At 39.7% G+C, this 27154-nt stretch overlaps 1 protein-coding gene across 1 annotated transcript in view; it reads right to left on the reverse strand.

Annotated features, from left to right (window-relative positions):
* The window catches only part of RABGAP1L (RAB GTPase activating protein 1 like), a gene marked incomplete at its 5' end in the record, with an annotated part of 208595 nt that overhangs the window by 91420 nt on the left and 90021 nt on the right, over positions 1 to 27154 (reverse strand). The window contains 2 exons of the mRNA XM_080348482.1: positions 385 to 459; positions 10313 to 10426. Of these exons, the coding sequence (XP_080204608.1) occupies positions 385 to 459; positions 10313 to 10426 (189 nt within the window). The remainder of the gene's footprint in view (positions 1 to 384; positions 460 to 10312; positions 10427 to 27154) is intronic.

Consider the following 27154-nt stretch of genomic DNA (forward strand, 5'->3'; position numbering starts at 1 on the left):
GAACAAGTCTCACTGAAAATTAATGAGACTGCTTGCTCTGGTTTGCTACTCCGAGAATAGCTCCCAAAGCTAAATTCCTCATAAACATAAAGGGAATTCACCTACATGACAAGTAAATTAAAAGAAAATATTACTATGGAACAAATCAGTTTCAGGTTTTGACACAGAAGTACTTGACAATTTAATGGATTTCTCCTAGCTAAAGGAAATCTGCATTCATAGATAGATGCCATTAGTCACTACTTGCCAAAAAGCAACAAGAGGAAAATGAATACAGACAAATAAACAACAGTAAATATCTGTCAAATAGCATGTTACAGTACTACTGATTTTAAAGCTGCTTTGGTTTCAAATATCAAAGCTTTCATTTTGCAATTAACTCACATGAAGTAGAAGCACAGCTGCAAGGAAAGACTGTCCCTGGCAATAGCCAATGTCTTCATCATAGACGGAGTATGCCTAGAAAAAATCAAAGTCAACATATATTTAAAATGTACACAGGCGTTTTCAAAACGTGGTATAATCAATGAGCTACTGAGAATATATAGCTCTATGAAGGCTAAAATCATAGAGGGAGCGAAGTTGTAACCATTCTGGCACCGGCTTTCAGGTCACCCAAGAAAATATCAATAGGGCACCCAAAAAAACATCTCCAGGGCACCCTCAATCTTTCATAGGTGTCGCATTTGTAAATTTTTATTTTTACAATTTTTCAAAAGAGTTGGATGTCATTTCCCTTCACCTAAATCAAGGATAATCCTGCTAAGATTAGTAATGCTATAACTTTAACAATAGTACAAATACGCTATAAAAACCAGGTTGGTCTGTGTTGTGGGGAAAGGGCTTGTTTGTCATTGGAAAAAACAGTTCTGACCTCACAAAAGTACAGGAATTGAGGTTCGCTGTTCAAAAACCTCCTGAAAATTTCTAAAGAAAGGGTTTTTCCATGTCCTTTTTATGCTGAAGAATGAACACGACTCATTTTTCCTACGGTATGACTGACATGCTCCTTTTTTTCCTTTACTCTTAAAAAACCAAATCTAAAATAACCAACCTTTCCTTCCCCCTCCCTTTTCCGACACAAGAAGACAGATACTGTTTTAAAAGAGATGTCAGAGGATGTTAAGAATTTGAGGAAAGTGGTGGAAGGATAAGCAGGAGCAGGACTGACATCGCAGAGAGACACATCCCCAGAGATAAGGCAGGGAGGAGGGTCAGGGCCAGGGGAACCAGAAGGATACGGTTCCTCGGGGAGGAACAAGCCACTTGAATCAGAAAATGCACCTTGTCCCAACACCGCCCCCGAGGCTGTTTACAGATGAGAACGTTTCAAACTGGAACATGGTGCTTATCTTCTTTTGAAGTTTTGAACAAAATCAAGATTGTGAATTCAGTGAGCAGAGAGATGGTGAATAAACACCACGGGGTGCGATGGGGAACCAAACCCACCCGTGTCTGTCCTGCAAGGTGCGGGGGTGACCAACCTGCCTCGCCAAAAGGACAGAGGAATTGTGACTCCAAGAGAGATGTGACTCCTTTCCAGCCAACAGTATTCAGATAACTGCAAGTCATTTCTGCCAGAAATGGTCAAACAGAGACCAAAACATAACATCTTTAAACCATTTTCATTCTGATGGGCAAAAACTAAGAAACGTTTATAAGGAATTCTGGTGTGATCCCAGAAGAGCAGATTTCTGTAAAGAATACAACCTGCGTATTCCTTTAAAGGTCACTGTTTCTAAACACCTCATCCATACCTTTCCTACTATATCTGCAGCTTTGTGTAAAACTGAACTGTGACTTACAGCACTTTGCCATTTGTCTATATCGGTTACATGTTTTTAAAGTATGTTATACAGAATTAGCTAGAATCTGAGTGAAAATAACCTCAATTCATCACTCAGTTTCAGTGGTCAAGCAAATACAAGGAGACTAGTCACCTAAATTATTGAAAAAACAAGTAATGAACCATTACAATCTGCTTAGAGGCCGAAACCAGCTCCAGTCACAACAGGAAAATCCTTAAAAATAACTCCAGAAGTGTACAACAGCAGATACAAAACTCGGAATTGGAACAAGAGCATGCTCTCTTGGAAAAAAGTTGGTTTAAAATGACTCTTTAGCTTCTAAGCACTGAATTAACAGAAATTACTTTTAACACTTCAATTAATATTGCATGTGACTAATTGGAACCATCCACTGGTTAATCATCATCATCATGAGTTTATGGATTCCTAAGAGAGGTATTATTTCCGCTTTTGAAAGGCCAGCTCCACTTAGAACCAGAGATGCAGAATTACAAATAATAAATCTGATTTAGGATTTCTTCTTATTGTATAAAACCGCTTTTATTTTCCTTTAGAAACTTCCTGGCTGAAAGAGTAATAGCAAATTATCAACACTGGGGGTTCTCTCTGTTGTGAGATGCATTATTAGCACAATAGCTAATGATTTGCTGAAAATAACAATAAATTAATTCAAATTAGTTTTAAAATAACTACTGAGAAATCAACACGTTGGAGCAAACAAACTGCCTCCAAAACAGAAATAGATTAAAAAATAGTTATCAGAAATAAAAAGATGTTCGTTTTGAGACTGTAGAAGAAGTTGAAATTATGGCAGAAGAGGGGAAATGGAGGAGGGTGCAAATAAATCCTCACTCTGCATGTTAAATATAAAAACATGAAGGAAAACCAAGAAATGTTCTCATAATCAACTTCCTAGACACATTTAAACTAGTAATAAATCCATTTCCAAACACATCTAGGGGAGGAAGGCAGCGCCTCTACTTAAGAAATAGATGATCGAGGAAGAAAAGTTGTATCTGAACTAGAGCAGAAAATCCCCACGAACGTTCTTTGTGTCTGTTTTACGGCAGAAGAAACCCAGGGGTTGTCATCCTGCTGGAACCATTTCTAACAGGGGACGTGTTAAAGGATCTGGAAGATCAGAAGAGCTAATACATTAAAAGGAACAAAAATACTGAAAATTTATTAAGAATAGACAGTACTTACCCAAAAATCTTGTGGGAAAGATAAACCACGTAAACCAGTTAAATCAGAAGAAGAGATGACGAACTTGAAACATTGGTAAAAAGAAGTGATCCACGGAACTATAAATCAATAAGTACTGGGTAATTTGGTCTAAAATATAGTTTAAATTAATTAGTGGACACAGATATACCTAGGATATAGAAAAGTGTCTGAGGGCCCCAGTAAAAGGGCATCACCATTAGAAATCTTTGAAGCAGCCAACAGCTATGAAAGAAAAATTAACTGCTTGATCTGTTTGCTTTTTGAATTGAAATTCCACTAGATCCTTCTCCAGAATCTGATCTTGACAAGCAGCTCTTATCAGACACTCAGATTCTAACTGCAGTTCTGCATGAGAATTGGATCAAACTGAGGAAGATTCAGCTCTTAAGTCAACGCATCATAATCCTGGCAACTAAAGATTTATTTTTTAATGAAGGCTCTAAAATCAACACAATTTCATTGTATTTGCCCAAAGTAAAGAGGTTTTTGAAGGTTTATGCATATCACATTTCCAATTATACTTTTTCCATTATTTTTAAGTAACCTATGGGACTTGATATAGCTGAAATATGATGTAATTAACTGGAATAGCCTCAAAAGTAAGGATGCTGCCTACAGATAGCACCATAGTATCACATTAACAAAAAAATCTAAAATTAATTATTTAAGATTTATCCTTTTAAGGGACCAAGGAGCGGTAACTTTGTCTTTCCACATGAAATACAAAAACTAAGCAAAATTCCAACCCCTGGTTGCCATTGCAGCTGTTGTAACGTTGGAATTTCAGGAGAACGGGATTTTTCCCGTCACAACCTGCCATAATGTCACAGTCTTCTAGGTTATTATTTTCTTCAGCTCTTGGCCAACCTCCAATCACAACACTCCAGTTAACTGAGATTTTAAATATTCTGTCTCATAAATGGGTCTTAATGAAGATTCTGACTTGAAGCCTAATTTCATTCATTTTAACCAAATGAAGATCTCGCTCACTGAATTAAAATGTCTTTTTAAGCGTTATCTGCCTTCTGAAGAGAAGAACTACTACGCAGTTATTAGTACAACATCATTAGAAAGTGAATACATTGGAAACAACAGAGTCTCTCAAATGAAGTCAAGGCCAGAGAACCACCTGCATGTTGGGAAAAGGAATGAAGAATCCAGAGACTGACAGAAATTCTTCTCTGAAGTAATTCATGGAGGAAAATCTCCCAAGATCAGGATGTTCTGTAAGCAGAAAAGTTTCAAGTAAGGAGCATTTAAAAGATGAATGGAAAGGCTGTTGATTTGAACTGAAAACCTCAGATTTGGGATTTCTGCAACTACTACGTATGAGTCCCAGCAGTTTTAAAAAAGGAGGAGTAAGGAGTATGTCTCAAATTCCAGAATGAAATGTTTCTTCATTTTCCAGCCCCACAAGCAAGAAAACAACTGCTTATACTTGCCAAAGGTTTAAATGTACTTAAAACAAGAAAACGCAAACCACTAACTACCAAATACCAGCTTACAATCATATAGCCAATTTGCCTTTACCATAGTAACTCAGAGACGTTAGAAACTAAACGTTACGATTACTTTAGAAACTAAAGAGGGCTCCTGAAAAGCGTTTTTCTGGCGTCTGCCCCATAGCCAGGTCTCTCATTTCCAGAGTGTTCATTCCCCGCATGGTGATGCAGAGGGAAAGGCAAGAGTAGGGGCTCTGCACATCTCCAGCTCCCATCCGCAGTGACGGCATCTCTCTCGTCAGAAACAACCTCTTCTGGCACAGGAAACATCCACTTCTCTGCGCTTGTTAACAGCTACGCAAGACACCCAGCTTCTGTGTCCCAAGGAAAAGGAAAATGTAACGGGAACTAAATGCAGTTTTGGGGGAAAATTACAAGCTTGGTTTGCTCTCTCTACTTCCCTTTGTGTCGCTGCCAAAACGACAGAAATGGTCTAGGGAATCCACTCAGTGTTTCATACAGACAAAGCTGTGTGCTGAAGGCCATGTCAGTAGAATTAAAGAACTTACACAGTGTCTGAAAAACAGACTGACTCAGGAAAATATCCATACTTTGATATGGACTTCTCATACAACAAGGTATTTTATGACCTAGTTGGTCACTGAATAATTTCAGTGATAGTATGATTTAAAACTCCACACCTAAATTTATTACGACACTAACGGTCTGAAAGTCATGATATTCCTGTGAGTGCTGCATTTAGGACGTATCACATTGTATCAGGAATTTCTGTGTTAACCGAAAACTGTATTTTTAGCAATGGGTTACTCATTTATCGAGTGTCAGGGAGAGGCACGTGGCTGTTACACAATGTGCCTCCTCCAGAGCTCCACGGGCCGAGAGGAGGCAGAAATCTTCCCATCTACCCAAGCAGGCCTCCGAATGCACTAAAGCCTTTCCAGCGTCTGAGATTCGCAATCCCGACCTTTTCACTAGCACGGTCTCGGCAGAATCCCCATCCGCAACAACTGCTCTGCTGCTTCATTGCTGAGCACAGATGCACAGAGAAGGAACCTCGTTAACATGTGAGCGGAAGAAGGCAAGACATTAAAAATCCTCCACGTGAAACAAGCCAGCGATTTTTACTAGAATTGCTCTTCAACCCAGCAGCAAGGAAAATAAACAACTAAAAAGAGATGAAAAATAATTCTTAACTGATTCCGCTTATGCTCCTATGTGTATTCTAAAATTGGCAAACAGATTCCTATAGGAAAGAAAGAAATCTGCTCTCTGACAAATAATTAAAGCAAGGTGAACAAATATTACACTGAAATTTCCCATTTGTAAATTTGAGAAACAATGACTGGGAAATGTGGAAGAACAGGTGTAGGCTGAGAAGAGGCGATCATCTGGAAAAAGATGCTGCAATGGAAAGGAAACAAAAATGTGAGAAAAGGATGGAAGTTGATCAGCTTACAGGCCAGCACTGAGCAGCAGTCCTGCCACGCTGAAGGATGAGCCGACGAGTAATCCATCATTCACAGCTTATCACGGTATAGGAGCTCCTGCTCACAGAAGGGCAACTCAAAGACATTTTCACATTTCAATTATACAGCAAAGAAAGCAAAAACACCCATATTGGAGCCCATTCAGTACTGGCTTTGCTTGAAAACCAGCTTATCTTTCTTTGCCTCTGCTAATGCAGGGACCAACAAGCAGATAGGCACTGAAATGACAACTGAAACAGAATTCTTTGTTTCCTGGTAAACCAGCTAATACCCTGATCCTGTGCATAAAACCTGCAAGCAACTATGACTTGGATCAGGAAAAAACTACACATTTCATCAACCAGGAGAAGTATTTAGTAACAAAATAAGTCATGATACAAATGATTCATCTCCTTCCACAGCGCCTCTGTTTACTAGAAAACACACCAGCTTCGAATCTCTGAGAAGTAATTCAATCATTTTCAGAAAAACAGGGAAGTGTTGTGTCTGATTTTGCAGTTAGCCCAGTAACTCACCTCGCTAACCTGATCGAGTTTCCCGAAACATCCTCCCTTTCTCCTACTAAAGTCACAGTGGCTGGTCGTTGAACAGGAGTAACTTTAATCAGAAAATTAGTGAAAACACATTTCACGTTAAATTCTGCACTGTATACGCTCCGAAGAGTTGAGGAACTATTTCTGCCAAGTGCTTTGGTTCCCCAGAGCATCGAGCTGTTTAACTACATCTGCAGAGTACTATTGTGTTGGGCACTGTAACGCAGAGAGCGAGCTCGAATTCGCTTGGTATTTAACCAGAAAGTGTGCAAGAAACTGAGCTATTTCCCATTTGTAAATTTGAGGAGACACCAAGGACTGGGAAATGTGGAAGAATAGGTGTAATGCTGAGAAAGTGTGCAAGAAACTGAGCTATTTTCCCAAAGACGTTTCCTCTGTGCAAATCCAGCTTATGCGATGTCCTCTGGCGAAATCTCCGATCTAGAATCTGGAACTCTTTTCATTCCTTATCACCATTGTCAGCCTTAAGGTTTATTTTTAGATACTTTGTCACATAAAATGTTCTGCAACTGGAAAAGTTTCCATCTTTTCTGATTTCCTACTGTTCTGAAGAAGAGATTAAGAGACGGAACCAAACCTGACAGACCTGTTAAAATGAGGCAGTGAGCTTTTAATGGTTTTCCTTTTTAACTGACAGCTCAGATCATCTCCCATTTCAGTCGGGAATGAAGAAAATGATCTTCAGCTCTTTACCCTCCCACTTCAGGACAGACCTTTTCTAGCCTTATTCAATAATCCCATTCTTCAAATACCTTGCTTTCATATTAGAAGAAGGGCATGAGTGCACAGCATCTCTGCTAGAAGTTATTCTAGTAATACAAAGCAGCCATAATATTACTTTCAACACACTTTTTTTTTCCCCAGTGGAACGATAAGTTTAGAAGAAAATTAATTAGCTTTTCACAATATTTCTCTAAAACTCACCAAATTGATCACAAACTTGAGGTCCAGTCAGATCTGGTCCTCTGCAGAATGGAGTCAAAGCCATTTAAGAAAACAGGGCAAGGATGAGGGAGAAGTTGCTGCCTGGAGAGCAGTTGTGTCTGATCTCCAAACTGGCAAGTAGGTAGAAACCATCAAGAATAAAATCAGTAAACTGATGAATAATTCAATGTTGAAGACTAGATATGGCTGTTGTACCAAGAGAAAATGCTTCCCAAATCCTTCTCTGAAGCAAGGAGCACTTGGATTTTAATAAACCATCAATGAGATCCCTCCACAAAGGGTCTTTAGGAAACTAAGCTGCCATCAGAAAAGGTCTTCTTATGCACTCAATTGATTAAAGGGTAGGAAACAAATGGTAGGAATAAACAGTTTTCACCCACAGAATGAATGCGAGGTCACTCGCAGAACCTCACAGAAAGCTGTGCCAGGGCTGATGCTGTTGAAAATACTCACAAATCATGCAGAACACACAAAAATAGCACAGTAACAGTCTGCTGATGAGACAAAGCTGTTGGGAGCAGTAAATTAAAAGCTGACTGCAAAGATGCTATGCAGAACATGTTCATGGCTAGAGAAAGCAGCAAAGTGGCAGAGGGCATTCAACGGTAGGTAGAACAAATACAAAATTCTTCAAGGGAAAAGCAGTCCTCAACTCCATGTACACACTGATGGCCTCTGATCTACACACTTGAAGAAACCTGAGGAAAGAGAGGACCAGCATCTGCAGTGACTTTCTCTGCAGGAGCAGCAGGGGCCTCGAGAGCAGGGAAGGCTTTGGAAGATACGTAGAATTCTTCACTTTTACTACAGAAAGCCCAGGAAAGCCTGAGATCTCTGTCTCTCTGCCGCTGCCTGCTGGATAGATAATTCTTCTAAGCCGCTTCTAGTTCAGACAGATTAATTCCTTAGTCTTCTCTTTATTAAACAAAATAGACTGAGATACTTAGTCTTGAGAGTTTTTTGATCAAATCACAGAACCATAGAATCATTTTGATTGGGAACAGCCTTTAAGATCAAGTCCAACCATTAAAGCAACACTGCCAACTTCACCACTAACCACGTCCTTAAGAACCTCAAAGTATTTTCCCAAATCGTTTTCCCATCCTCATGGAACTCATACGGGCTCTTTCCAGCACATACAGGCAGTATCCAGCTTTCATTCTAGCCCAGCACGCAAAAGCAGCTGCAGCAGCTGTAAAACACTGAGTTACTCAAGTCATTCTATTCCTACACAAGATTCATCTATCTAGACACCCTTAATGCCTCATTATTTAACATTCCCCTTTTCACTGTGTCGAGATATCTTTATCAGAAATGATTTTTCTATCTTCTTTTAGGTGACTAACCAGAGTACATCAAATTAACAAGTGATCTTCACGACGCCTTGTTTGAAATACATTTATTCAGCACTGCTGTTAAGTAACCTGCCAGATAACTAGTTTTTAATTATTTAATGTGTACCTTGCTCATTTTCTAACTTGTCCAGCATTTATACATTTTCTGCATGACTGACTACATGTTCTACAGCATTTTGATAAAATTCCCTTCACCAATGAAACCTGTATTTTTTCATTTTTCTTTTATTAGCTTGTCAAGATCTATTTTCAGTAAACTCATAGGCACTCATTATAATATACTTCTCACATTTAATTCTCAATAAGCTGAATGCTATTCCATCATTTTTCACTTAACTGATATCAAAATGACAAGCCCATCATTATCTGCATTGTCCTAGTTATTCTTTTCCAAGATTGGCAGGAACGGTTTTCTTGCAGCCCTCTAGTTCTCCAATATTAGTGAGAGATCAATATAATTGGTTCAAAGTTCTCTCTGCTCCTTTATTTTCCCCTTTTTGTGTGTGTGTGAATTATTCATTATAATGAACTTCAATATATGTAACCTAAGCAGCTATATTTAACAGTCATGCAAACTGTTGTTTCAATAGGAGTCTGTATCACCATAGGATTTATCTGGAGAACAGGAATATGTATTATTATACCCCAAAGGCAGGACATTCTTTTCTGCTTGTTATGACACCTCCATCATTTCTATTAATCAATTGGAGGTGGAAATTGAGTAACGAGGAAAAGGGAAGTGGAAATGGCTTTGGGTAAGACAATCATTTATTCTATATACAGAAAATAAAAAATGTAAAATGAAAACTGACTGCCAGAAACACAATAAAATGTACAACTGACGGGCAGAGCACAACATATCTAGCTGCAATATTCTACCTTCTGGATCTCTCCTGAGCACCAAAAGCCTGTCTGTATAAGCTCGACAAATCTGTTCATTTAGTACCTCAGCCTCCCCCTGTGCAAATTGGAAAAAATTACATATTTTTCTTTTTCTTTGATCAGAGGTGATCTGAGAGCTATGAGTGAAAAGCTACACAAACACACTGCTTGTGGAAAGGTCAGCTACCTTGTTCTCTGGGTAATTATCTAGGGATATTGTTGCTTAATCTCACGGCAGAGTTTGCTCTGAGGTTTCTCTTCCTCTGCCAACCTCTGCACCAGCAAAGCAAAAAAAGTCCTACTACTCCACATTTCTGCTGAGCTGGACCTCTGATATCAGACTCTTCGTTAGGAAATCTCGTTTGTGCCTTGTCCTTCTCACCTGCATCTCAGGAGATACAAAATGCCAGCTTATATAAAGTACTTCAAGATATCCGGTCCTGCAGAAAACACTACGCTCTCCACGTGCAATCTAAATAAAGCTTTCAACTCTTATTGATTAGTGACTTGGATCAGAACAGGGTTAGCAGGGCAAAATACAGACATAGCAAAATATGGAACACACGTTAAAATTCAGAGTCCTGACTGTACCTTACAGATTTTGTATAGAGATTCCTGACCGTCTCCTTCTGTGTCTTTGAAATAATCATGTGCTGGAAATGTACGATGAATATCTCGTGTAATGACACTCTCTTGAGCAGAATCCTGTAAAAAAGAGAGAAAAATCCCAGAGTATTAGCCCAGTAACAGTGTAATTAAAGAGAACAGAATATAAAATTGTATGTGCAGTCAACGTGGCCACATTAGATAACTGCTTCACTGACTCATCCTCCAAAAATGCTTTGAGAAGAAATCGAAAATCCTCTCGTCTCATACGCAGTAATAATTTGACAGTGTAACAAGAGCAACGTGGCATGTTTTTTGTCCTTCGGGCTTACAGCTCGAGTTTAAAACTCCTAGGAAATGACGAGTTATTTAATTGTAGGTGCGTTTTTACCACAGAACATATGCTTACTGTATTTATCATCTGAGAGTGAAAAAAAAAAAGAAGAAAATTAGACTGTCTCTCTCTTGAAAGCTCAGAGGCATTAATTTAAAACGTACATTAATCTACTATACAACCAGTGTTCATTACAAATTAGACCCATTACTTTGAAATGCTCAAAGTTTACCATTAAGTGGTCTTTAAAAGAACAAAACCAGAAATACCAGAAAATGTTTTACTTTCAGACAAACCCCTTGTCTTTCCCCCGCTACCGTCTCCAATTCAATTCTATTTTTACATTAACAAGCAACTAGGGTCCAGGTGCCTAAACCCTGTGTCAGCTGCCACTTTAGAAGCCCAAAGATAATCTCCCCTGGGAAGCAGCTGCTGCTGCAGAAGGATCCAAGGCTGCTGTGAGTTCTGCATCATCTCCGTGGGGATGATCTGCACATCACAGACAGCAAAACCGACACCAAATGCCCACGTTTTGTTGTTCCCTAGCCACACTTCGCTCTCTAGATGAAGTAGTAAATGCTCACCATACTGCATTTCTATAAAAAGATGGGAAACGTGGCAATTGGACCTGAAAAATACCACTGTGTGTGTGATGAGGTGGGGTCAAAGCGTCAGAGCTGGAATTACAACAGTTAATCCATTCTTTTCAGGTTCCGGTTACCCTCAGCCCGAGATGGTATCTTTAGGTTAGTCAACATCAAACGCTGCTTTTCTCTATTACCTTGTAATCCCAAAGGAAAACCCAATAGAATTCTCACCTGCCACTTAGAAAATAAATCCTTTAGAAATACTTCTACATTGAAAACCAAATATCTCTGTTATAGAAAAGCACTGAAACAGTCAGATTGCAGTTGGAAATCCAGTACCCTCCATAAAAAAGCTTCTTTACACCTACTGGAGTCAACAACCAGGTAATCTCAGGGATTTAGGTGGTTTCCTGATCCCATTAAGCCTCAGTTTGCAGCAGCTGCCGGGGGCTCAGCCGGGGCCCCACAGCGGGTCCCAGCACCGGCTCCTTTGGGCTCACTCACAACCAGGACACACCAGCGTGTCACCCTGAGCCACCTCCGACATAAAAACCCATCTCTGCACTCCTGTCTTCACCGCTATGGCAGCTAAAACAATAGCTACAGTCACAAGTGTAAACGTCACTTTAATTGTTTTCTAACAGCACTCAGTTGAGCGTCACAGAAAAAAAAATTTAAAAGTGTGGTTTGGGGTTTTTTAATCTGATTTTCTTCTATTATAATCTGTCTTCTCATTTCTTTAGATTCTCCCGACCCTCCATATTAAACTACGGCTTCATCTTTCCTCCGCATAGCTCTCTGCGCTTAGCACCATCTCCCAGGTTATTGCACCTACACGTCTTCCCCTTCCTTGTCTCTCAAATCTCTTCCTAAAGTTCATGGCTTCTCTGAGTCTCTGCCCTCGTTAATTTATCCAATTACGTTGTCCTGATTTTCAGTGATCGCAACTGTTGCTTTCCCTTTGCTTGACAATAACATCTTTAGTACAAGACAACAACATGATCAGTATTTTGTTGTTATGTTGTTACATGCTCAGAAAAGCAAAGCTTACAAAAAGAGGCGATGTTTTTATTATGTTAACTGTTACTGCTGGAGAAAATAAACACGCTTTTTGCTTTTCATAGTGATTTTCAGGACATCTAAGCATCGTGAACTATTAGCAACCAAAATGAACCACACCGTCTAAATCACATGCAGCTAAACACAGAATAATAATACAAAAATTAATAACAAGCAGTTCTCTAATCAGATTTCATTAATAAGTATTTTCATTTACACGGCTTTCAAACATAAGAGAGGCTAAATCATTGTAATAATTGAAAAGTAGTTACATTGTGAGGCGATGCCTTAAACGGCGTTTAAGATCTACCGATACAGCGTAGTTACCAAGCCCATCATAAAAATCTGTTCCATCAATTCTTCAGCACGAAAGTGAAAAGATTTGAAAGGTATGGGAAGGCCACCACATCCAGCACATCCATCACTTTTCTGTCAAGCAGTGAAATTGTGTTTGACTTCCCTCTATTTCTGTCTATTCTTCAACTAAGAGGTCAACGTATAATTGAGCACATAGAAGTTGACAAGGTACATACCCGAGGAAGAACCAAAAAGCATTTATGTAAAGGCCCAAGTGCAAATTCAACTTTCCTAAGTCAAAAGGAGCCTGAAGCAGAGTCTTCATTCAACATTATTAACAACAGACACTTCTAAAAACTAGAGGAAAACAATTAAATGGACCCAAAACAAAATGTAAGCTGAAAAGCAGGAGAATTAACACCTTCTCAAAAGACAACATCCATCTGAAATATTATAAACCCACGTTATGAGAGAAACAAGGAATTAGAATGAACGCAACTGTAGAACTACTTCTTAAATAGATTAAAAATATTTTGGTTAAGTTTCCACCCTTTTCCAGACAGAATTTGCTAACAGTGCTGTTCTCAGGAGTACCACAGCAGATTACTTTGAAGTTATCCTAATTCAGGTTTTCAGAGGATTTTTGTTCTTCTGAAAGCCATGATTAGTTAATTTCTTGGGGGAAAAAAAAGTGCAGGTGAGATGGTTATCAAAGCATTTCGAGATGTAACCATCTTTCTCGCTTCTAACAATCACTCCTGCGCTGCCAACTCAGAGAAACAATATTCTACTGAGGAAAAGAATTCTCTTCATATGTCGACTGTGTGACAGCTGCCATCCTACTGAACAAGCTCTCTGCTTTCAGTCGTCTCACTTTTAAAACAGAGAAGCTTCTGCAGCTGTGAAGCAGCCACCCGGGGACACCGACTCCTCCACATCGCTGCCATTTCCCGCTAAGATGCTGCTGATTGTGGACGTTTGATGCCAGAAGATACAGATATACAAACGAGAACAGAAAATTGTTTACGTTCAATAAATGTTTAAAGAAAATTAAGGGTACACAGGCACCCAAAATTAAGAAATATGGGGCAATCTTTACGCGTGTACATCAGGAATTATTTTTTCTCTTGGGTCACAACATTTCAATGTTGTGCTAAGACTCGGATCCTTTCCCCACTTCTGCTCAAAAGCTCTTGCAGGAAACCAGGCACTTGGGTTATGCAAAAAGTTCCGCAAGTGGTCGCCTGAGTTTTCCTTATTATACGGCTGTCTGTATTACAGCTGTTGACTCAATATGGAGAAATGCAGAATTACTTACAATTGCAATTAAAGGAATTCAAGAGTTGTAGGTGAATACTTAAAAAAAATAAATAAACCAGGTCACAGGTGTCTCAAACGTGGCATTCCAACTGAGCAGTACTTCTGACCTCAATCTCCTTGTGCTCCATTTCCCTGGTTAATAATAATACTCCATCTCGGTAGGGTGTTATGAAAATCAATTAACATGTGAAGCACTGAAATACTGTAGTGATGAGTCCTACAGAAACGCCAAAGAGGAAAATAATAACTTCATCCTCAAATCCTGATCTGAATAGTAAGGCACAGGGTTACACAATGAAAAATAATGGGGGGGGGGAAATGAAAACAAGAAAGATGCTCATTGATTAGTACCATTCCTTCTGTACCCAGCAAGGCAGAGTTCCTGGGGAGACCTAAAACCACAGAACTGTGTGTGGTCACGAATATATCATCATGCATATGTACTTTTAACTTCCAAAGGCTTCTCTCTAATCTTATTTAAACTCCTTCAAGTCTGGTTTTGTCAGACACATTTACATGTGAAAACAATATGATTGCATGTGCCGGAAAACTCCATATAAGAAATCTGTTTAAGAAATCTGCATTTCTGATGAGGTTCAAACAGCTGATTTTGCATCCAACACTGTCCTGCCTGTGCTTCACCTCTTCAATACCTAAAAATAGCCAGAATCCAGAGCACCACAGAAAGAAAGGGGAAAAAAAAGAAAAAGGAAAGGGGCTTTCAACATCTAAAATTACCATGCCCTGGAAATTTGGTGTGTCATGCTCCTTCAGGATGAGATACTGAAACTTTGCTATACATTGCATGGAAAGCAAGAAGGTGTTCATCACCCTGGTGCAGTCGGAGATGTGGAAACACACCGAGTGCTGACGGCAGGAGCGGGAGACACCCTCAATGAATCCACGCCTCTTAATCCCGAAAAGCTCCAAAACTCAATGGCGACTTACAAAGTGCGCATTATTAGACTTTAGGCCACTGTTTCAGTACCCTAAGCATTTTGCTGGAGGAACACATTTTTTGCATTTTGTTTGGGTTTTTTTTCCTTTGTGGTTCTATATGGTTCCCCACATATGTTAAGGAAGTTTCTATTCCCTAACACTCACACGGGAATATGAATAATAACTTTAAAATCTCTAAACCAAAACCACAAATAGGCAGCACACACAAAATACACAAAACGGCTGAGGTCAGCAGGGGTTTGAAATTAACTGGCATGTAGTTTTGTCCCTCGTTATTTCTGCCGCCCTCGGGAACGCAGGCACATATACACCCAACATCACCCACCCTTCTCAACATTTCCCACGTGTTAGAACCCTCCAAGCAGAAGGTGCGACCCAGGAAAATCCCAAGTAAGCACCGATCAATACTTGGTGGAGGGGGGAAACCCACAACCTTTTCCTCTTAATAATATTGAAGAAAATGTGTTGGTTTGGTTTATGCTCAGTTCTTCTGTGCCATTTTGGTAATACACACCTTGTAGTTCAGCTCTTTTCTAAAAATATATATTCTTTCAATCTTTATCAGCTTTTATTCTGCTGAGAGCACATAATACTCAAAGAGTACTAATTAACAGAGAAACAGAAGCTGAGAAAAAAGCAGGGGAACATTCTTTGGGGACTTTTTTTTCTTGGTTAATAGTTACATATCAAGATATATAAAGCAAACATAATATTTAGGTTAGTTCAGTTCACACACCGGTCAACTGAACTTGGCAAATTCTGGCTCCCTACCAGCTGCATTTATTGCTGCTTGGGCAAAACCGCTTCCTACAAGCAGAAATAAAAACCAGTCGTGTTCTCATGAGGCCAAATCAATAGTTCAAATCTGAGCAGCCCTGGGCTTCTGGCAGGTCAAGCCTGGATCTAAATTTAGCATCAGTCTCTCTCCTCTCATCGGCATAATATTTTAGATTACTAATGTAGCTCTGCCCAAGGAAGCAGACATCATCTTCTATCAAATTATCTCCCATTCTTCTCCAGCTGTGTTTGACAAGGTAGTGGGCAGCTGCCCATGTCTTAAATTTTGAGGAATTCCCAAGAGTGGATCCTCAGAAAAGCATCTACCACATGCCCCTTTTTAGACTAGGAACACAAAACTACCAATCACTCCTAAATACCCAGTTCTCTAATTGTTAAAAAGCTTGTGGGGAGGGACGCTAATCCTTTTAGATACGGTACCACCGGGATTGGATTGGTCATTAGCTCAGCATGATCTATTCTATTATTTATAGGATCATCCATATGAATGTCAAGGAAATGGGGAACGATGCTCATTTTGAGAGGCTGTCACTGCATTTCTTTCAGTATTTCAGTCAATCTCAGAACTACTTGGGAGTGGACACCCAGTGGGAGGTTTCAACCCTCCCAGAAGCTGGTGCAGACAGTTCGCAGCTACAGGACGCTGGACGAGGCACAGACATGGACCACAGAGAATGACAGCTCCAAGATCCTTGAAGACTGCACACAAGAAAAAGGTAGTACTAGAACAATAAAGATATCTCTGTAAACATCGTTCAGTAAAAAAGAACGTGATATTGCAGCAGTCACAGAGGGAAAGGCAGAAACTGCTCAGATCTTAATAGGGTTGAGCCATCAATCAGCAACAGACCAGAGGATGCTTTTCTGTAAAAAAATCACAGCAAAACTACATCGGACACAAACCGATCAATTCTGCATATGCTCCTTCTGAAAAACAAAAAAGATCCATGACCTTTACTATCGTCATGTTTTGCTCTCTTCTTGCTCTCCTACTCTGTACACCCTCCCTCCCTTATATGCAACTGCTACATAATTTATTCTCCTGCCACATCCTTTCTGAAAGATGCTGTCAAAAGAAAAATGCTGTTTGTGCTACTGGGCAAGAGATCAAATTTTGAACGCGCCAGCCTCAATTTTTTGCCATTGGCACAGCAGGCTGTGAATTCAGAGTCACTCTCACAACACTTACCTTGAAAGCTCCCTGATCTCCCACATGAGAGAAGGTGCTCTGGACACTAGCAGATGGGGTTGGTGTTTTGGGGTTTGGTTGGTTGGTTTGGGTTTTATTTTTTATATAGGATATAGAGTTGGCATGGAGGGCCACACACATCTCTTTGTTGATAACACAATATTTCCATTTCCATTTTATTATGTTTGGGGCTTTACTTAGGTGACATGATACGATATCCAGCATTCTTTTGTTAAAGGTTGGAGCAAATTTTTCAAGCACTGGATGTTATCTTAAATTTCCTCTGGTTTTAACAGCTATTATTTAGGAAGGCTGGCCTCTCCAGAGGACACAAAGATATATTAGACCAAGTAGAAGTCACGTTATCCAGTTTCCTTGTCATTATTTTACCTTTTTTCTCTGAAATGCGTACAGGTGCTCTCTTATCAATAGACAAGTGAAAAGGTAACCCACAGCTTTATCCACGTAGCAAGTTAATTTTGTCCAAGATCCTTCTAGTTTGCTAATTTTTAGATTAGGTTTTTGGTTATGTGTCCTGTGTTTGAGACAAAACTGCACTTGTTAAGGTTGGGAAAAAAAAATGTTCTTGTAATTAATCTGCAATTTGAAATTCTAATATTTTTGAGGCTAATAGCATCTCACTGAGTGATTTCCAGAAGCAACGGGAAAGGTCGGGCCTGCTCCACACAAACGATATTTAACTGCACCTACCTCAGCTGGCTGCGGAAAACTCCTCTAAACTGTTCACGGAAAATGGAAACCGTGGCATTTTTAATTCCCGATTCCTATTTATCTACCTTAACTGATGGTGCTACAAAACTTACTTCAAAGTGCCCCAAAATCTTGACTACAAGAAACATAAAAAGATGTTTAAAAAGCAAACTTTTCTAAAAACCTAGGCCTTGAAAGTTCCGTTTCCTGAAGCATCCCTGACCAAGCAGATGTCTGTCCTGTCTGTGTTTCTTCCAATGCAGTTCTACGAATTCAGAAATGAAACCTACTTTTGGCAATCAAAACATGACATGATCAGTGTAACCGGTCCATTTAAGATTTTAAAGAGTTTCTTTCCAGAGTTGCTTGACTTTTCCTTTATAAGCCGAGTGACTCCAGGTCTAAAAAATAATTATAATAAAATGAATAGCTATGTAGGGCCTTCCTAGCACACCTCAACCTTTAGCATCTGTATTGCTTGCTGCTGGCAAAATGTTAATAAAACCAGAAAATGCTGTAATACTGAGGCAGTTTATCTCTTTCAGTGATGTTGATTTTTAGCAAGAAGGAAATGCCTTGTAGCATTCTGCAGATAAAGGTTTGCCAATACATTGATTATATACAGCTTCTTAAGCTTGTGGCTGTTGAAGTGCGCAGATTATTTCTTTAAAAAGGAAACATCTGTCCTTCATTTCTTTAAACAATGGAGTTCTTCCAATAATCCAGCCAGAAATGTTTCATGAAGACGGATGGGCAGCTGAAACATTTACAATGAGCAAAACACCAACTCTGTGACCTCCCAGATCCTCTTCAACAGCTACATCAACCAAGCCAGCATTTGATATCCTGGCTGCTTCCATTCTAATACTGGCTATGACAGCACCACCTTTACATTTTCTTTACTGTGAGGGCACCCTGTTACTTGCAAGTATGCGTTTTTTTGAACCACCTATCTTCCTGAACTATTAATATCAACAAGCGACCAAAGACTCTGGCTTTTTGGGAGCATTTAAGACCAAAATCACTTTTCGACAAGATCTGAGAAGTCTTTACTCCAGCCTCACTAAACAGGGCGCCGCAGAAGGTGAAGATGAGCCAGACGGATACAGGGAAGGACAGAAATACAAGCACAGGGTTTTCATTCCAGACTCTATCAGCACCTAATTCAATTGTGGATATACTGAATAGCACACATTATTTCTGAGCATCAGGTCCTTCATTTGTAAATCTAGAACGGTAATATCCACAAATATGCAGTTAATATGTGCCAAGTATTTTTATACCTGACACAGAAGTAATTATGGAGGTGGCACAATATTGTACTAGAAGTTATATGAGGCAAGGATATCACTGCCCATAACGTTTTGTTCTATTTTATTGCTGGTTTTGAAGAAAATTTATGAAAGTAAGTTCTATTCATCAACAATCTGGACACTGCTTGATTTACATTTCCTCCCTGCTGATCTTTCAGTGCAGGAGACGTTGCTGAAGCTGCTGTCAACCAGGTCTCTGCCGAGCTGCGCTGTCACCACAGGTGGCACGTACTGCAGATACAGCTCTGGTATTTGCTGCAGGATGAGTCAAAGGCATAAGCAATTTAGGGACGCTGATACAGGGAGACTACAGATCTCCTTGAACCCTTTCCTTAAGTCTTTGCTCAGTTGCAAGGAGAGGGAATGCAGCACAAAGGGGCTTTCACCTCCTACCAGTACTACTGCTAAAAGGAGGTTTAAGCAGAGCTGCCTAGGCTGACAACGAGCTGTTACTATCTGAACTCATTAGCAAAAGCCTTCAGTTCAATTTTAGACAAACTAATGAGGAAAAATACTGGAAGGAAGAGAATCGCACACATTGGAGGTGGGAAGGGACCTCTGGAGGTGATGCGGCCCAACCTCACGCAGGGCTTCCTAGAGCTGGCTGCCCAGGACCATGTCCAGACGGCTTCTGAATGTCTCTAAGGCTGAACACTCCACAACCTCCCTGGGCAACCTGTGCCAGCGCTCGGTCACCCTCACAGTAAAAACGTGGCGTTTTCTGTTCAGACGGAGCCTCCTGCGTGCTTGTTGCCGTTGGCCCTGCCACTGGGCACCACTGAGAAGAGTTTGGCCCTGTCTTCTTTCCAGCCTGCCCTCAGGTATTTCTGTACATTGAGAAGATCTTCCTGAGTCTTCAGGCTACAGAGATTTCTGAATTCAGTGTCTCTCTCTCCAGCTGAGGGGCAGCAACACAACAGCTGCATATGGCAAAGGAAGGGCCACGTTATCCAGCTCTGTGTGTAACTGGGACCTGCAGGGCTGGGTGGGAATCACCATCATAAGCTCAATTTTTGCCTTTTTATATTGATCTAATCTATTCCTATTGTTTGAAAACTGAAATTCGCTTCAGATTCGGTGCCTCCAAAGATTCAGATCAATACAGTACTGACATTAGAAAGTACTTCTCTGGTCACATATGGGTCATAACAATAAAGACCAGACAGTGCAAAGACAGCACAGTGCACACAAATAATCCTAACTTAGTTATCAGTTATGTTATCAGTTTTCTATACACTTCCTTTTCTAGATACTACCTTTTGGTGTATCTGAACATTTCCCAAGCACTTCATATAGGGAGTGAATAGGAATAAGCAGATTTCAGGGATATGTTAGCTGTTCTCTCTCCTTGGAGGAAACCCAGGAAGCCTATGTCCACCTCTTATTTAATGATTAGGTTTAGTTATTTCAATTATTCTGATAGGGAGGTTGAGTCTACAGATGTTTCACAATGACCTCTTTCTTCATTTTCCCAAGAAACACACAAACAAAATTTCTGCCAATATCTCCGCATAAGCTCTCCATGACAAAAGCAAAGTGAATCTGTTTAAATATGCTAATTCCAAGTGAACCAACACTGCTTTTCTTGGCACCTCTGACATTTACGCCAATGAGCAATACAAACAGGAAAATCGATGATTTCTCATGCCGTAAGAAACAAGGAATAACCATGAGACACATGAAAACAGCTACTTTCATCATTATAAGATGCAATTAACTCAGTTCAGTATAAACCCTCAGGCACAGAAGAATAAAACAAAGTTATAATGATAAAACGAAAACAAACCACAAAGAGATGATAATCCCCTCATATAAAGCATATTACTGAAAAAATACCATGAGACAGCATTAGTTTTTAATGCTACAAGAAGCACCTTCCACACATTTGCAGCCAAACGTGTCTCTGTTACGTTCCTCAAGTTATGTTAAGGTCTGTATTAAGAAGCAGCAACGTTGTAACATTTAAGTAAAGCTGAACTGGTGAGGCTTAAACACACCTCCCCAAATAAAACTCCACAGCTGGACTGAAGCCAAGTGTATTTTCTTGCAATGCTTTCCAAGGGTTGCTGTCAATTAAACACAATTTTATAGTTTGGAGGGTCTACCATGTTACTAGATCATTAGATTTAACACAAAGAAAATCACGTCCCCATTTTTAAAATACTGTTGTATACACAGGTAATTCTCACACACTGAGTTCTATTGTGAAGTCTGCCAAAGCCCACCTACAAAAAACCCCAACAAACGCAGAGAATTAAACTGACTTACTAACTTCCCTTTTCACCCGCAAGAACATCTCAAAAGATACTGGCAGAGGAAGTAATAAAATGGGCATCCTGCAATCAGGTATGATGGGAAACTGAGCAGACACCAAAGGGACTTGTGAGGCCTTCTCCAAAATGCCTGAGGCGAAGAAGAGGCTCCAACTTGTGGTTAAATGACCTTGAATGCTTTACAAATGTGATTACAACAGCCTGGTCAACAGCAAAATGGGGGAAAAATAAGTTGTATCATTGTGCAAAAGAGTCAGTGGACAATGAGCAGCCAACAGGGACTGGAATACAGGAGAGAAAATTCTGAAGTGGGAGAAAGGGAAAAAGAATTAAACAGAAACAAAGACAAGAAGAGGTGGCGAAATGGAGAGGACCAAGGAGAAATAAAACAAGATAAAGGATGGGAGATGAGAGAAGTACCAGGTAGATTGTATTTAGCTCTCATTGACTCATAAAAGGAAGCTATAAATCAAATATCTTCACCTCAATCAATGAAAATCTGTTTGAAAGAAGCTCCAAATTAGATTTATACCATGCACACTATGGAACTTCAAAAAATCGAGTTATAGCTATTAGATAGGTGAAAAGGGGATTTCTCCTTTTCACGTATTATAAACATATGCTAAACTATTAGAAGAACCCTACTGTTTCAAGAACTCCTGAACTCCTACGATATACAGCTGGTGTAGATTAAAATTTAAACTTCTTAGAGTTGCTTTGGACAGATTTACGTAGATCTGAGCTTCTTGCAATACTACTGCTCATTTCTTGTACTTAACTATTGCAGCTAGAAAGCACAATTGAAGAACACGTGGCATGCACTGCAACATGCTCTCTAACTGGGATATTTACAGGTATTACTGAAAAGGATACAGAAAACAAATGTCCAGTCTTGTTTTCATTACACTTTCCAACAAGCGTTACTGCATCCTGCGTTGTACTTCACCAATGGGTTTCTTCAAAGACAATTCAGATGTTGCTCAATTATAATACGCAATTCCTTATCTCTTTGACCTTAACTCTCTTATGCTTAACCTGCAGTGTTATAATAGCCTATTTGCCACTTTTACCACCATGTATAATTGTTAAGCTGCAAACTGAAGGAAATATCAATCAAAAAGTCTACTTCGAAGCGTATAAATGTGTACCAGAGAATACTGCAAGTAAAGATAGCTAATACTGCTTCTGAATCTACATTTCTATAACATCACACATTCATTTATACATTCATTTCCATCCATTTATATATAACATCCATATTTCTATGTAGGCAATATTTATGAGTCATGTAACATTTATTTTTTTTCTATTTTCAGAGGGTGTTCCTTCCGGAACGCTCAGTAGCCTTCAGGTACCTATGGGTTTACAGACTAACAGCCTATATTACTTCAGATCATTTGGCTCATAAAAATGAGATCCATCTATGTTTTAGAGTGTTCAACATGGAAAGTTCAACCTAGAAGGTAAAAACTAATTTATTACGTTATTTTTGTGTGTGTGTAAACTGGCATTTAGTATGCTATACAGATGTATAAGAATGTGTGTATCGTCACTTTCAAGGAGCATATATAGCATGGTCAGAGGATTAAACAAAGCCTGAAGACATCACATGCTTATCAAATACATTCTTTTCCCAACAGCAAAGTAAGGACTAAATAATAAAGACAAAATTATTTTACAAAAGTTATTCTTATTGTTGACAAATGTAAACAAGTTAATGTCAAAAAAGAGGTACCACATGGACAGCTTATACCTTTTGCTTATAATGATGTAGTTCATGTATAAGAAACAGCGAAAAAACTAGAAAAACCCAGACAACTGTAGTAAGTCATGATAAGAATTGTACACGGCTATCCCACTGTGTTACTGAAATAACATCTCATCTTTGGAGCGGAAGGATGATAAAGCCGCACAACCCATTGATATAAAGCTGCACGACCCATTGATAACGGCATCTCATTTTGCTGCCTCACACAGGTATCTAATGCTTTTGATGGTAAAAAGGGCATTTGGACAAAGCCCTTCATAATAGGCTTCAACTTTGGGTCAGCCCTGAAGGATTCAAGCAGTTGGACTACATGACTGTTGTAGATTCCTTCCAACAGAATTATTCTATTCCGTTCTATTCTAAAACTTGAAAGACGCAACGCTCGCACCTCCACGTACCCCTTGGATCTCACTGTTCCTGTCTAATAGCTTTACTACAGCACAGAGGTTTCCAAATCACAGAACCTACTGGAGGGCAGCCAGCCCATAGCAGCTCAGGGGAACACAAACACACTCCCATTTAGAAAAACAATATAAAATGAGCAGATTTCTTCCGAGACACGCTAACTAGCACAGGGCAGCATGATGGTGAACATTCTCAGTGTGGATTTTGGGATTGTAGAAGTCCCCAAACTGCTTTGTAACTATGATCCAAAAGGCAGGTGTACCTGATCAAGCAATTCATCTAAATGACTTTATTCTTACAAAAACCAGACTAATTATCTTAACAGGCAGAACAAACATAGACCAGGGCATTAGCAGTATTGAGTCTTACCAGCACTTTGACCTTCTCAACATCAAGACAGAACACTAAATTTGCTGTTACAGAAAGTGGGTTACAGGCTCTCATGGAGAGACTAAGCAGAGGCAAAAGATTAACGTCCCACTATATAAACGTCTGTCAAGATAGACTATAAAAGATGGAAAAGACTGAAAATATATAAAATCAGATCTGATTCTAAACAGAATATGGTCCAAAGTTTTCCATTAAGTACCTGCAGCTTTTTCTGCAAAGAATCAGGAAGCGTAAACACACATTGCTATTTATAGGCAAAATAAAACTGTGTGTCCAGGGAACACCTGGAGTCTCTCACTCTTCCATTCTGCTCAGTGCTCTTCTACATGACAGCTCCCATCTCCCCAATTTTCTCTTAATCAGAAAATATTTTACCTCCAAGGACTGCAAAGTATTTGACTTGACACGTAATTTCTTGCAAAGCTATCAGGAAAGTATGATATCCTATTAATAATGAAGATTTAAATAACAAAATTGCAATATATGTCTCAGAGTAAGGTAGGGAGCTATATATTTAATAGATAAGGCTAGTTCTATAATTGAAAAGGCTTTTTTAACTCCATCAATTCTCTCTGGACATTGGTCTTCAAAACACGCCGTGTGGCAGTGGCTCAATCAGCAGCTAACAACATTAAAGTTCCCAGCCCGCTATTTTTAGTTCGGCCTTGCTTTGTGTCATGGGAAAGAAGAGAAAATATAGAAGTTCAGCCTGAAGACAGATTGTAAAATTATCTCTACAGTTTTCCCGCAGCTAAATCTGCTGTTTCAAAGCAGGCGGTAGAAAAATGATCTAAAAGCTCTGCCCACTTTGAGAAGCAGCGTCAGTTGCAAAGTAAAAAAAGGAACATTTAAGTTATATGAAAATTACAAAATAAAAAGGGGATTGGTAAGGTAATGAACTCAATACAAATCAAAGTGCTGGGCAGAAAGAGAGGGGAGGGCACATCACAAGTTTAATATCCTGGTTCCACCCTTCAAAACGACTCAACCGCCAAAGAGGGCTGGTGGTGTCTCCACCTTCCTCTGATAAGAGACACAAAAAGTTCAGGTTCGCGAAGTCCAGGAGAGATGCCAACTCAGTGCATTTCCCAGCTGACCTACGGATTACCCCCTTCCTACAGCCAACATATTGTAGGTTGAGCTACAAAGAGGAAAAAAACAACTCATCATGATACAGCCATGAATCAAAACTTTTTTATAACAAAAAGGACTGCAATCTGATAGCACTGATTGTCCCAGGTCCATCATATAATTCATCAGTCCACATTTTAGATTGCAATTACGTTAGTGAGAAAATATTAGTCTTTGCAGTGAAAATAAGTCATAATTTAAAAAGAAAGGTACATTATCAAAATAAAGTATTTCCTTTTCAGACTGTTTGTTAAACTAGGTTTTTGTACTTCTAAGCACAGAATTTCTTGTGATTCTTTCTGATCTACCCTCTCTTGCTTGTATGCCCTTTAACACACAAACCCAAAATACTAATATATGAAATACTAACTCAGAAGAAGTATTTGTCATTCCATTTGCAAATCACACAAGCGCCTATCATTCTTAGTCATCCTAGATATGTCACGTATTGTAGCTTCATAGAAGAAATATACATAATGCATAAAACTTCAAACAGAATAGCTTTTGCTTTGGATTGTTTTTCCCAGTGCACTATTCCAAGAAAGCAATATAACACACTACAAAAGGGCAATACATTAAATTTGCAGAGGGGTCTTTTATTTCTCTTTGAAATTATTCATTATGAACAAATGCTCCGGGAGCAGACCTCATCAATAATTGACAGCGTGATAGGAGGAACCTCACAAGAGAGAAATCAACAGTATCGGGAAACCTCCGAAGGAAGATAAGGAAGCAAAAGCTCACAAACTCGGGTGGTGTGGGCAGAGAGAACACTCCCACCCATCACTGGCCCTACAAGATCATGGGGTGCAGCAGCAAACCAGGCTCAGGGATGGCAGAGGCCTCTGTCTGCATGAAATAACACAAAACTGGTAACTAGCACAAAAATGTTGCATTCAAAGTACACTGAACATTTTAATTACAGGCTGACATACGTTATCCTCACTGCGGGTGTAAAGTAAATGCCTTTTTAAAGGTATTTTTCAGACTTATTTCCTAGTGGATTACCTAGATACACTTCAATGGTGTTGTGGAGTTGTTTTCTGATAAGCATTTATTTCTGGATCTTTGCAAAAAAAAAACAAACAAGCAAACATTAAACCCTGAGTATCTAACGGTTAATTTGCAGGCCAATAACTCTTCATGTTTCGTTAAGCTTACGACTTATTTTACAGCAGAGAATCTCCTACAAACAGACAGGCAGCAATTCCAGCTGGAGCGCCGTGAACACGAGACCGCACGGCAACCGCCGGCCGGCACTTCAAAGGGAAAGGGAGAAAAAGCCAAGTACGGGATTTACTCCAGCTAGCCAAAATAAAATTGAACTAATAGCATTCTTTGAATCCAGGAATTGTCTAAAATTCACATTTCAATAAGTTTCTAACACTAGAGAGAGCACCAAGGGATGATGGAAGTCACTAAACATCCTGCCTGGGTCCTGTTGCTACTTTTTTTCCAGCAAAACTACTAAATTTTTTCAAGGGGTATGTGTAACATAAACGATGAAAAGCAGTCTTTCCATTTATAATGGTTTAAATGCCATCATGGAAAGTGGGTACCTCCAACGTGCACGGCCGCTCAAAAAGCTAGAGTTAAGAACTTGTAGCATGTTTGAGGCTTCAGAACTGATTTTGTGAAGCCAATGGCAATTTCATCTTAAAAATAAATCATAATCCTATTTGAAATTAAGGGGATCAAATGTCCTGAGCATCACTTCAAGCCAAAGGGCAGGTTAACCTCTGCCTCAATTAGCCACCCGGTTCCAAACAACCGTATCCCAGTATTATGCACAGAGGGACTGCACTGGACCTGGCTTAAGGCTGCCACAGTCCCCACATACTCCCTTAAGCCAGGACCAGTGCTTAGCTGATCACAGGCTGGGCTGATTTAAGCCACCGAGGAAAAGATACCATTGATTTCCATCCAGGTGGGATCCCTGATGTCTCCTCCTGAGCAATGGAAAGCAGAGGAGGTGGGAAGGGTCAGTGGGCAGGGCTGCAGCCACCCCCATTCCCATCAGCTTAAGCTGCCAAGGAACTCTCTATTGATCAAGCTTTTTCAAAAAGCAGCCGTTCTGTGCCACATAATATTTCACGTAGGACAAAGCTGAAAGATCCTCTGCAATGGAATGTACTGGAGAGAACACTTAGCGCAGAAGCCACTTCCCGAAACGAGGGTTCGAGCAGGACCTGGCGTGGTCCATGAGCAGGTTTGACACAGAACCTCCCAGATTATCCGTGTATCTGCTACATTCACTTCTACCGCTTAAAAAAAATATCCAAATAATTCCAT

This window comes from Nesoenas mayeri, assembly GCF_963082525.1.
Source record: "Nesoenas mayeri genome assembly, chromosome: 8".
NCBI lineage: Eukaryota > Metazoa > Chordata > Aves > Columbiformes > Columbidae > Nesoenas > Nesoenas mayeri.